At 34.3% G+C, this 13,937-nt stretch overlaps 1 protein-coding gene across 5 annotated transcripts in view; it reads right to left on the reverse strand.

Annotated features, from left to right (window-relative positions):
* Positions 1–6,324: 6,324 nt before the first annotated feature.
* Positions 6,325–13,937, reverse strand: part of LOC136711964 (kalirin) — a 169,884-nt gene continuing 162,271 nt past the window's right edge. For all 5 annotated transcript variants that reach the window (XM_066688573.1, XM_066688572.1, XM_066688571.1 and 2 more), the window contains 9 exons: positions 12,497–12,524; positions 12,033–12,195; positions 10,767–10,888; positions 10,499–10,630; positions 9,207–9,371; positions 8,748–8,823; positions 8,065–8,265; positions 7,462–7,600; positions 6,325–7,247 (listed from right to left, as the gene is read on the reverse strand). In XM_066688573.1, the coding sequence (XP_066544670.1) occupies positions 6,702–7,247; positions 7,462–7,600; positions 8,065–8,265; positions 8,748–8,823; positions 9,207–9,371; positions 10,499–10,630; positions 10,767–10,888; positions 12,033–12,195; positions 12,497–12,524 (1,572 nt within the window). In that variant the 3' untranslated portion in view covers positions 6,325–6,701. The remainder of the gene's footprint in view (positions 7,248–7,461; positions 7,601–8,064; positions 8,266–8,747; positions 8,824–9,206; positions 9,372–10,498; positions 10,631–10,766; positions 10,889–12,032; positions 12,196–12,496; positions 12,525–13,937) is intronic.

Raw genomic sequence — 13,937 nt, forward strand, 5'->3', positions numbered from 1 at the left:
TACCATTGATTTACATTAAATGATTGACCTTAATACCAGCCAACCAGTAATCCCCAATATTTTGTATGTTGAATTTTGAACTAATCGGCTCACACAATTGGAAAGTTAGTGGTCAGTGGTCCCGTTCTGGTATTACCTTTCTATATATACATTGTATAATATCTAAATTGAGAAAATGAGAAATCGACCCCAAACATAAAGGTAAGAACAAAAACTTTTTTTTTTTTTTAATTTGTAGTGTATGGTTTAATGTAATATACTACAATTACTACGTGTGTTATATATATATAGCACAACCATTTCTAGGGTTTACAAAGAATGGTGTGAAAAGGGAAAAACATCCAGTATGCGGCAGTCCTGTGGGCGAAAATGCCTTGTTGATGCTAGAGGTCAGAGGAGAATGGGCCAACTGATTCAAGCTGATAGAAGAGCAACTTTGACTGAAATAATCACTCGTTACAACCGAGGTATGCAGCAAAGCATTTGTGAAGCCACAACACGTACAACCTTGAGGCGGATGGGCTACAACAGCAGAAGACCCCACCGGGTACCACTCATCTCCACTACAAATAGGAAAAAGAGGCTACAATTTGCACAAGCTCACCAAAATTGGACAGTTGAAGACTGGAAAAATGTTGCCTGGTCTGATGAGTCTCGATTTCTGTTGAGATATTCAGATGGTAGAGTCAGAATTTGGCGTAAACAGCATGAGAACATGGATCCATCATGCCTTGTTACCACTGTGCAGGCTGGTGGTGGTGGTGTAATGGTGTGGGGTTTGAATATATTGTAATGGTGTGCACACTTTAGGCCCCTTAGTGCCAATTGGGCATCGTTTAAATGCCACGGCCTACCTGAGCATTGTTTCTGACCATGTCCATCCCTTTATGACCACCATGTACCCATCCTCTGATGGCAACTTCCAGCAGGATAATGCACCATGTCACACAGGTCAAATCATTTCAAATTGATTTCTTGAACATGACAATGAGTTCACTGTACTAAACTGGCCCCCACAGTCACCAGATCTCAACCCAATAGAGCATCTTTGGGATGTGGTGGAACGGGAGCTTCGTGCCCTGGATGTGCATCCCACAAATCTCCATCAACTGCAAGATGCTATCCTATCAATATGGGCCAACATTTCTAATGCTTTCAGCACCTTGTTGAATCAATGCCACGTAGAATTAAGGCAGTTCTGAAGGCGAAAGGGGGTCAAACACAGTATTAGTATATTAGTACATAATCCTTTAGGTGAGTGTGTGTGTATATATATATATATATACACATAATGTTATTGTGTTATATAGTTGAATAACATGATATTTAATCCAATATTGAATGTATTGTCCATGTGACCGGAAATTAAATATATGTTTAAGGGTGTTACTGAGCCATATAATGCTTGGATGTTATAAGGTGCATGCGTTTCACTCTCTGGTACACCCAATATTTCCACCCAGTGGGTTCTTTATCATTTCTTTCTGATATTTTGCTGCTGTAGACATGCACAAAAAGGTGTCTGTAAAAATAAGCACACAAAAACCTTTTCATTGTAATTCGATATTATTCAATACGACAAGACTCGTGGCCACTGAAAACCACCTTAACTTACCTTAAATTCACAACAGTCTCCTTTTTTTGCTGAGGGAAGTGTCTCAAGCCTACAGCGAGTGTTTCCAATGCGGAATAACTAGGCTATATACATCTTTATTTTGCCATCGAAATTGGTTTATAATGAGTAAGTCAGGCAGAAACAAAAACCGTAATTTTATTGAAAAACAACAGGCCTACTCTAAATAAGTCTAAAAAAAAAAAAAAAACCTGCAAAGTTTCGTGATCAAATTATGAATTAGGCCTTCACGAAAATGGTACAGCTTTCACTATAGAGATCACGTGTGACATCACGAGTACCTGTCGCCGCCATCTTGGTAGAGAAGTGAAGCAATGTACCGATTTATTATATCTTGTACAGATAATACTTCTCGAAATCCTTGAAAAAGGTATGTGGAAGAGGAACAGTGCAAATGCTATAGCAGTCTCCATTCTTTAAAACTACAATCTGACAAGAAAAGAAAGCGCAGGTCTTTCCTCGATCAAAGGTGAAGGCGCTCCATGATGACACTGAAGTGTGTCCCGTTGAACGCTTTTAATCTACCCAGACTTAAGTTGTCGGATGGAATGGTAAACAAGCCTTGATTGTCCCTATACTGCTGCCAATTGACTAAGCCTTGCCCACAGCTTATGTACAAACAAGAACCATCATTGTAGCACTTGGATTCTTGCTGTACTACAAACAAGTTTCTGTGTAAGCTGTGGGCAAGGCTGAGTTGACTGGCACCAGTATAGGAATGGTCAAAGCATGTTTACTGGCTCGTCCACCAGCTTTTGGCTTGTTCTGGCTTTTACCCGTACCGGGGCTGGGGTGTTTTTCTGTTTTGTGGAAATGTACACTACATGGAAAGCATCAGGAATCAGGAAAGCATGACAATGCCCTTGTGCACAAAGCGAGGTGCATATTGTAATCTTAAAAATTACAATAGGTGTCCAGTCACTTAATTGCTTGGCCCCCTAATACTCTGACAAATTACAATAGGTGGTCCAGTTATAATATTATTATTATTAGGATGGACTAAACTCTGAGGTATTTTATCCTTGAAAGCATTGTGCGTGCTTTCTTCTGTGTTGATTGTTGTAATCCAGAGGAGTTTCATACAGGATCTGCAAGTCTGATACTGAAGTGAAGGCTGTTTTTGTATTATTTCATAATAATAATAATAATAATTTCGTTTGACTGACTTTTCATTTCAGGTATTTAATGCTATTAACATTTCTTTATTTCTGTGTGCTCCTGTTCAAAACCTGTTGCAGGAAAGCAGACTGTCTTGCATTATTTGTTTTGTGCTGGTGAATCCCCGTAGTATAAAAGCCTAAAACTATTATATAAATATATTGTAAAAATATTACAGAAACTGTGGACAACAGAGAGAAGCATGGAAAGGTATGCTTGGCATAACAAGAGATATAAAAAGGTTAAAGGATCTAAAAACAAACCAAAATATGACATAATTGAAAGTGTTAAATTAAAAATGGCAATGGGCTGGACAAAGGTAGATTTAGAATGGATCTGAAGAGATGAAAAAGATATAGTAGACGACCACATAAAATCTGGCTAGATGAATTAATAAACTTCTATAGCTATAGATCGAAGCAAGTGGAAACCGCTTGGGCCTTCATCCGGCAGTGGATCGATATAGGCTGACGACGATGCATACACTTAAGAACATAAGAACATAAAGTTTACAAAGGAGAGGAGGCCATTTGACCCATCATGCTCGTTTGGTGTCCATTGATAACTAAGTGATCCAAGGATACTATCCAGTCTATTTTTAAATGTTCCCAGATTTTCAGCATCAACTACATTGCTGGGGAGTTTGTTCAGATTGTGACGACAATGTGTGAAGAAGCGTCTCTTGTTTTCCATCGTGTCTCGTAAAGTGTGATGTATATTCTAAAGCTACAAAAATGGTCAGGCATGATGTGTATTATTAAATGCAATGACTACGAAACTTAAACTTTCTACTAATATTACCTTTACCATTTTTTTTTTTGAAGTTCTTGTTTTATTTTTTTAATCTTTATATGCTGTTATTGTTAAATTATATTTGAATTGTATTAGTTTTCTTTATGAAGAATGAATACCATCTTGAACACTACTTTGCTTGATCTAGTCAATTGTAGAAAAGACTTGTTTTCAACACTTTCCAATCTGATAAGAGAAAATACATCAATAGAATTGACATGACAATATAGGTGCTAGGGGGCAGTAGAGGTTACAAATCAATTAAATATCATTATAACAATATTTATATCAAATTTACAATTGTACAGAAAATGGCACAAGACATACAAAAAAGTAAAATTGATTCAGTAGCCTTTTATCTAGAGTGCTGCATGAATATGGTGTTAACTAAGAATTGCATGTAATGATTAATAATGGTTGTATCGAGAATGCATTTGGTGCATTCATAACACAGGCAAATTAAAAACAAGCACTTTCTTTATTAAACATTCAGTAACAAACAGACAATTCATGTTGTGTAAAAGATTTTGCAGATTTGTTGTTTTGTAAATCCTTTACACAGAACTATGTACAAAATGCTGTATACCACATGTCAATGTATTTTATATGGTGCATGCTGTTGCAGAGATCAAAGCATATACAACACATAGCATCTGTACTACTTTAGTAGATCATGGAAATAGTTTCATCCCTGCCAATGAATGTTAAGCTGAACAACAGTTATTTATTACAGTATTTTAACCAATGCACCATCACCAATCAACTGATTTAAGCTTTGTGGTTAGTTTAACATGAAATACACACTGCAGTGGCTGAAAGTGTTTACAGTGTAACTAGAACGTTGCCATACCAGTACAATACCTGCTTCGTGACGCAATTTTCAGTTGGCACAAAGCTATGTAATATTAAATCAAAAACTTGGAGTCTGCATTGGCCATTAAATAATATTGAACAATAATAATTCCAGTTGCCACATACACCAGTGAGAGTGACTTGACAGTAGATTATTGAATCAGAACCATGTTTTAATGTGTAATGATTTTCTTTACACAGACAAGTGGTGTTTTGAGACAGTTAAATGTTTGACAGTAATTATTATTTAAGGGAAAGCTTTGAAGCTATAAATGAATGGATTATCTCTGGCCCTTGTCATCGCCATGCAACTGTTAAGCTCTGAAAGTATTTTGAGTCACCCAAGTGATATGCCATGCCACACCAAATCATTTTTGGGAAGCTAAATCACAGAAGATCACTGCCCCTCCATTTGTTTTTGTATGCCATTAAATAATGCAATAGACTTAGACATTTATTATTATTATTATTATTATTATTATTATTATTATGATGCTACAGGGGCAGAATTCCAGCATTAAATGTAAAGCTTAAAAATGTAAAGTGACCTAATGTGTAACCCTTACAACCTGTGTGTAGAATAAGTTTCAAAGGATAAAAACTTTTAAACAAACATTTTATTTTGTTGAAGACAATGTCCATCCTAAAAAAAAATATGTTTTGATGCTTTTTTTTTCTTCAAGGCAGGAACTAAGTTTTAGCTCACCTCATTGGATTAAAATGCAAACCTACAAAGTTTACTGTTAGAAAAACTAACAAAAATCAATAACAACTTAGTATTAGATTTAAAAGATATTTTAGAATGACAGGAAATACAGTCACAGTTGTTTCACTAATTTGAACAGCATGCCAGTTGTCCCTGAATGGTTTAATTTATTTTCTAATAGCCCTGCAAATAATTTAATAGCTGGCAAAGATATTGTTTGGTACTTAAACATCACAAAAATTAAAAACAAGTTGCTGACCCACAGAAAAGACATTATGTTCAAGACACTTTGGAGTCTCTTTTTTGGCACAGAATAATTGTTTCTGTTGTACGCACCATTTTTTTTTTCTTGTGTGATCATTCATTGTTATTATTATTATTTTTTTTTTACAAAATACAATAAAGAAAAACAATTATATAAAAAACAATATAGATCAATATAAATGATTTCCAGCTAAATTAATATATATATATATATATATATATATATATATATATATATATATATATATATATATATAATACATTTTAACTTTAAACATATTTAAACTGGACCTTTCTGGCTGTACAGTTTTTTCAAATAATAAATAGTATTAAGGCTTTTGTCCACCCTTTTATGAGTTAAAATGAGGTATTAAATGGCATTAGTTCCTTGTGTCATTTTATTACGATTTCCAGTGTTTTGTAGTTTCTCATATTTTATAATATTTTGAGACAGAGAAAGTCTTGATGTTTTACCTACAATGATAGTCTGAGCAGGTTATGTTAACTAACTAGTTGTGATTAATTAACTTAGCTGAATGTAGACTGTTTTGAAAAACACAAATTATTAAAACAGAATCTGTGAAGTCAATGTTTTGAAGACAACAGCTAATTAAGAGCACACACTAATTTTAATAACTGGTAAGTTATCAAAACACAATGGATACAGTTTTAATCTTTCTAATAATAAAGTCTACTACTAAAAATATGAAGTACATTATAAATGGTAAAGTTTCTCCAAATAATATCTTAGATGACTGCTGTAAAATAACTATTTTGCACTAAAAGGGTTATACTTGATTTAAGTAACAATACTTAAAAGTGGGGTATTTAAATAAATATTTGATAAATATCACCCATATAGTGTGTGTGTATATTATATATATATATATATATATATATATATATATATATATATATATGTATGATCATGTGAAGAAAATAATACTTATGCCACAGAATGAAACAAACAATAACAAAATAAACAAATAACATTTGTAAGCAAAACTATCTGGGTGCTTCCATACTTGCAGAGGCTTTTAGACAGCCCTCATAATTGGCAATTAGAGTACTTTGCCTACTGTCCACAGAGATTGTTAGCAGATCATTGCTTATATCCTTATAACTCCACCTTCATTTTAAATTAACTGATGTGGATTCCAGAGATTATTGTTTTCTTTTATAAGTGTTATCTTTACAGAAAGAAAGGCATATTTTCCTTTATTTATGAAGCTCTACCTAAATACCTTTTTTGTGTCTATATTATATTATTCACTGCTGGACAGTTTTTGACAGCTTTTACAAGTTGTGGGTCATACTACTCGACATGAGGCTCTTGATGTTAGTGACAGGGCGAATATCATTCTGCTGTCTGCGTCTCTCTATGAAGGAGGCCAGCCGACTTGTATCCAGAGGTGTTTTGGAGTATTCGCCACTGTGGAAGTTTAACCAGGGGTGCTGCAGGCAGGTGGCGGCTGTGGGCCTCTTTCGGTGGTCTCCCTGAAGGACAGCCATAATGAAGTCTCTAGCAGCTTGAGTGACTCCCCAGAAATATTCATCAGGAAAGCTGAAATCAAGCCTGCAGATGTTCATACAAGTCTCTTCCAAGCTCTCATCCAGGAACGGGGAGACACCACTGAGCATGACATACACCAGGACTCCGATACTCCAGATATCTGTACCTAGTGCCACAGGAGTCCCCTGTATTAACTCTGGAGCCGAAAACTCTGGATTTCCCAAAATCTGGTGAACGTAGCATCGGTTTGTGACTTGAATGGAATCGCCAAAATCAATGAGCTTGACACGGGGAACTGGAATGTGGAGATCAACTAAAAGATTTTCTGGCTGTTGGCAGAATAAAAAACAAAGGGGTTTGTTTTATGTACATTCAGCTAAAGCTACTGTTAAAATGCCCTTGGTGTTAGTATTGTTTATGTTGTTGCTTTTGTTATTATTGATCTCATGGCAAATAACAGTTCAAACCTATAAGTAAAAATTAAGAAGTCAGGATCCATTATTTAACTGAGCACATCATAAGTAGGAGTTTGGGGAATCTTACCTTTATATCTAAGTGTGCAACTCTGCAGTTATGGAGATATTGCACAGCCTCCAAAGTGTCTCGGACATAAAAAGCCACCTTTTCCTCCATCAGTTCATCATGTGCTACTAGAAAGTCTAAAAGTCTCCCATCTTCCAATCTGAAGAGCAAACATAAACAAATTAAGAATATGCACATACACACAATTTAATGATTACATTGTTAGGACACTGGCACAAAACATACATTTCTAATAGCAGAAAAAACCATGTACCCAAAACTCTCTCCCTGTTCAGATGAATACAGGGGTATCTGTTCTCTTGCTTTCCCTTGTCTTACAACTATTGTACTTCCAACAGTGCCTTCTCCTTCTGACCTGAGCCAATGAGTACAACATTCATTTATATATATATATATATATATATATATATATATATATATATATATATATAATGCTTAGGAATGTTTCATTTTCTTTAAAAGTTTCTAAGCTTCCTGTAAATACTAGGAAATTAAAGTGCCTCCTTTAAAGATAAAGAAAATAAAGAAATAAAGAAAACCCATAACAACAGTCTACAGATGACTACCAAATACGAAGAAAATTGGAAGGCCATTGAGACTTACACCTCTAAAACTAACATAAAACTCCCAATGGACTCGTAGGTATCGCATAGAGCAAGGAACTGTGGGTGCTGGAGATGTTTTAGGATGTCTGCCTCATGTGCCACTTGTTCTTTCTTCTTCATTTTCTTGTTGATAAATTTAACTGCTACCTCCTTTTTGGTAGCTTTATGGAGACATTTCTTTACCACTGAGAATCGGCCCCTGAAACCACAATAAGTAAAACAGAAGAGCATCAGTAATAATCATCATCTACACATCACTACAGAAACAAGATGACTGAATGTTTAACGCAATCAGTCCATTCTGGGAAATACATCTGACTTGGGGCCAAATACTTAACCACCATTTTATTCATTTTTGTCCAATTTTGAACCTGAAATGTGGAATATTTACTGTTCACTTTAAAGAAAGAAAAAAGCTTTTCAGCAGGGTTACATTTGGCTGATGATAAAAAACATATAGTAAATTAAATTAGGGAAGCATTTAATTTGCCATCTAATATTTTTATTTTTTAAATGCATCATTGCTAAAGACTACAATAATGTATCATAGTAATTGCACACATGCTGTTTTAGCATGTACAGTAATGGAATAATTCAACAAAAAGACCCATTGTTTAATTTGTTATGTCTGAAATAAGGCCAAAATTTGGTAATATTTTGAAATAAGCTTTTTAAACAAACCTTCCAATTTCACTCAATTCCATGTAAGCTGATTCAAAGTTATCCTTCCACTGAATATCTGTTCCATCGTATGACTCTTAAAATGACAATACAAATGATTTAATTTTAAAATATGCAGTATTGGTTTGAAAGATAAGTCAGTAAAGCAATAACATTTTCATAAAAGTGTAGCATATTTTCCTATCTTCAAAAGATTCAAAAGCTAAATTCTTGTCTGCTACAGAAACTGATCAATAATGGGCTGTCTTCTGCCCGACTACATTTTCTGCAAGAGATTTCTTTGTTAAGAAATGTTGTTCACTAATGTTAACATAATATGACACCACAGAGACAAACTATAAAATTGTGTATTAGTGACAATTATTTTATGTTAGTGCTACAGTATATTACCATCCAAAAATGGAGGTTCCACCACTATAAAGTCAATCCCCATGGTTACAGGTATATTGCTACACTTACCTGCACTGTGTAGTGTCACCATGTTAGAGGGCTCACTGGGGGGGCTGACCCCCCAGGGGTTACTGGCACTGACTCTGAACTGGTAGTGCCCTCCTGGGAGCAGGTCTTCTATCTTAATGCACGTGTCCGCAGTGGACTCCAAAGACTGCTGCCAAATTAGGGAATCTGCAGAAACAAAAAGAAAATCACCAAAAACTGCAGAGCTAGGCAATGTTCCTAAACTGCTTTAAGATTTCATCCTATATCCTATGCAACTGAAATGTAATTAGTGCGGTATGAGTTGCGAAATATAGCAGAAACAAGTGTTATCAGTTCATTCTTCTTTATCACTGTTTTTTGAAATCTGCAAACAATGGTCGTAGACTAAATTACCAGTACACAGAATCTAATCCTAGGTGGTTATTTGTTTCTCTCTCTTCATGAAATGCTCATAGACAATCTTCTCTTATGGAATCACTACAAATACAACGATGCATATCAAAGGAAGTCACATTTCACTCCTGCTAATGTCTCCTAAAAGTTCCTGTGAATTTCAGAACATATTTTAAAGTTCATTCACCAAAGAGAGGATTACAGTGACGCTTTTGATCCGGGAACAAGCAGTAAGTGATTGACAGATTGTAGAGTTCAAAGCTGCGAGCAAAATAACCCATCAGAGGAACAAATCTGTGTAATTCATAGCCCTTAAAAATATGACATTATTTGGGAAGGCTGAAAAAAACCTAACAAACCTCAAACTACACTGCTCTATGTAATTTAAAGAGAATATACACATTTTTATAACCCAAGGGAACTTTACATGAATTTGCATTTACATGATTTATATGAATACCACCAAAGTTATTTCAATACTGTTTGGTGTTGGACATATACAGTGCCTATAGCTGTGCCTTTGTCTTAGAGTTCATCTGAAAGCTTTTTGGTGCTCATGATTGAGACTTTGCATTGAAACACACTACAGGAACAGCTGCATTTATCCTAAAATCATGTGAATCACTACAATGTAACCCAAGTGGAGTCCACATTACTTGGTGTGTGCTTTTGAAGCTGATTGTTTACACCTGATTGCCATTACAAGAGGGCTGGACACTTATCCAACCAGGCTATTTAATTAAAACAAATACAAACATCTAAAAAATTATTGAATATTTTTGTGAGGTAGGATGTGTAGAGTAATGCATTTTGTTTGTATGGATAACCTCAGCCTGACATGGTATATTGTCACTTGGTTTCAAATTATGTGTTTCTCCCTTGACATCCATGTTAAAATGTAGGTAAAATCACAACTGTACCTTCCTGTCTGTACTCCACAGTGTAGTTAGAAATGGCACAGTTCCCTGAGCTTGCCGGAGGTAACCAGTGAAGAATCACTGCGGTGCTGCTTGCTTCTTGGGCTACAGGTCGACTTGGGGCTGTTGGAATACCTAATTACAGAAAAGATGTTTATATAACCCAAACTTTATAATACGTGACAACTTTTAATTGGGCTCAGAACTGGAAAGACAAAACAAAAAACAATAGTTGTAAACTATAACAATGCATATAAATCTGTTTGCCAACCTTGTACTTTGATCGAGGCAGAAGAAGATGCTGTCCCATGATCATTCACTGCTACACAGGTGTAAATGCCTGTGTCCTGTGGCATCAAGTTACAGATCTTCAGCAATATATCCCCCGTTTCCCTACACAGCAAGGAAGAAAAATCTCAAGGCTCAATTTGCAGTTAAATCAGGGGTAACTTCCCAAGAAAAATGTAAAAGTTAAATAAATATTACAATCCTGATATACACTGTCTTTAAAACAGCAGTTGTCATACCATATTTCAAAATGGCACACTAGGAACTAGGATCACATTCCCATAAATATATCCAGATTACATAATTCAATTAAGTTCTTAATACCAATAAATATTACATACATTTCAACACATCCACCGTTCATATTTTTACCCTTCATTTTCCTTCACATGGTACAATATACATGCATTTGTAATAACTACTCAGACAGTACTGTCCATTCTTATGAAGTGTCCTTATTCTGTTTGAATAATGTCTAGAAGATTAATAATCCCTTGAAGAGAATTTCAGAAGACATGTGGAGCATTGAAACTGTGATAATGAGGGTTTTTTTCCAATATGAAAAAGATTAACGAGGATAATTAGATTGCTGAGAGAAGTCTAATTACCCTAAAGGACAATATGATTATAGTACGCTTTCATCTTCATCACACTTCTCCTCACTGGTATTCAGTATAAAAGACTGACGTACTCCAGACACCATATTGCTTAGTTTTATTTTGGTAATTATATCTTGGTTGTATTTGAATACTTCAACAGGTGCAGATCAGTGCTATTTGCCCCACTGATAATCATCTTATGATATCAGCTAGGCCACTATGGGATATTTCTGTTTGGACTGTACTTGGTTCTACACACAACAACTTTAAGTGCAGTAAAAATAAGCTGTGTGTCAGAAATGAGAAGAATCCTGCATTAGAATATCTTGCAAAAGTATCTAAAACTATATTTGCTCTTTTCGGCAAGTTATTTTTTTCTGATAACACTCCATTAAAACTCTTATTAATTGCATTTAGGTGAAGGTCAAGTTATATTACCTATGATTATTTATTTTTAATATTTAACATTTATTTAGTATATTTCATAAAAATGTATTGGTGGGAAATTAATTAAAAAAAAAAAAAAATATATATATATATATATATATATATATATATATATATATATATATATATATATATATATATATATATAAACATTCTATAGAGCATTATGGTATATTGGGCTATATCAAAAAGGAAATATGTACCTGATGTTTATAGTAAAACGGCTGTTGTTGACAACCAAATTCTGATCTGGTCCTTTCAACGTTATATTTGGTTTTGGACGTCCACAAACTTTACAACACAAGACTACAGTTTCCCCAAATGCACAAGTGACATCTGCAAGAGGGATGAGGAACTCCGGTGCAACTGTGAATAAAATGTTTTGGATCAGATTAAATAAAATAGATCTTTAAACAGAACTTTCAGGTATAGAAATTATGTTTAAAATTGTATTTTCCTTATTTAAAGGCCACAACAGAAATGCACTTAAATTCAAACTGATTTATTATTCAATTGTATTTTAGATTGTTCTGCAATTCAGAATGTAATATTGAGCTATGCAAATTCAATTTGTATAATTAAATCTTTACTATACACTGACATTACATTGTAATATACGGGGTATTTTTCTTCACTAAATATAAATAAAATGTTGTACTCCTCTTACCTTCTTGAATGAAATTGGGATTCAGTAACTGAAAAAAAAATGAATGATTGTTAGGCTGAACTATTACAATTCCTCACTCATCAAACATAACCTTTTCCTTTTTTTAAATAGATGAATCAGATCAGGGGAATATACATACCTTAATTGTTTATACAGCTCTGTTTATTTAATTACTTGCATTCTTTGGCTCAACCATAAGAAATATAGACTTTGAAAGAAAATACTTTTTATTTACATAGACACCTTTGTACATAGATTATAAAATGTATATTGATGCCTGTTGTTAGTGTTTTAATTGGTAATATAGATTCTTGTTTTGTTGTTGCCATTTGTTATAAATATAAAATGTAAAATAAATTCCTAATTTTAAACTAAATGCATGCGTTGTAGCATTTATGATGTGTACTTTTAAAATTAGATTTTGGTATAATTATTGCTGTGGACATGATTTTAATTTATTGACAAGATTTATGGTTAAATACTTTCTTACCTTCCATAATTTTTGCACAGTGTATGTGTGTGAACACTAGGTTGCAGCAATGTTCCATTTTTGATCAAACAGCCATTATATTGAACATACAGTAAATAATTTCACAAAGTTGAGGCAACAGTAAAATATTAACTTGCAGAAGCTTGTTTTGTACTTTGCACTAGAACAGGGGGATAACTCTGTACTGAGGAAAATAATATGAAACTGTATTGTACAATCTGACCTTGTCTGCTGTCCTTCGGTCTATTTGCACTTCAGGAATGGGTGAGAGGCCAATATTCTATTTTATTGTTGTATTACTGAGTGTAATTCTTAATTATATATACAAATACACTGACCAGCAACACAACAAACTACATTAGCATTTACACATTATCTTGGTGCGCCAGCTTTTTGGATAATTTGCAATGAAAAAAAGGTAAACAAATTGTCTCACCAGGCTGAAAAACCTAATTCAATGCAATATATATACTGATAATTTTTGTTCATGTTAAAAAGTACCATGCTAAAAGTCAAGAATCAAGTGAATCAACAAAAGTGTTCAAGGAGTGGGGGGTGAGGAGGAGGTTTGTGTAGTTGGAGAGATGCAGTAAATCTGTTTTGCTTCCCATTTCATCAATAGATCTCTTACAGGAATACTTTTACTAACATTATTGTAATGATTTTCCTAGGTACCTCCCTTTCCCTGACAAGAAAACAAAAATGATCTGTGCCTCAACATTACATCAGATTAGATCAACAGAATGAACCAGACATAAACAGGCTATTCTAATTACCATGCATAAATCAGATCTTAGCATTGTGGAACAATGAGGCCTCTGAGCCTAATTTGGGAACTACTTGCATCTTTCAATGCATTGTCATCTTTAATAACATTTTTCTTCTACACATCACCGAGGACTTGTCTAAACCAGAACAAGAGGGTTCATAAGTAATAAGACCCAAATGCAA

Source organism: Amia ocellicauda, chromosome 16 (genome assembly GCF_036373705.1).
Source record: "Amia ocellicauda isolate fAmiCal2 chromosome 16, fAmiCal2.hap1, whole genome shotgun sequence".
NCBI classification, from domain to species: domain Eukaryota; kingdom Metazoa; phylum Chordata; class Actinopteri; order Amiiformes; family Amiidae; genus Amia; species Amia ocellicauda.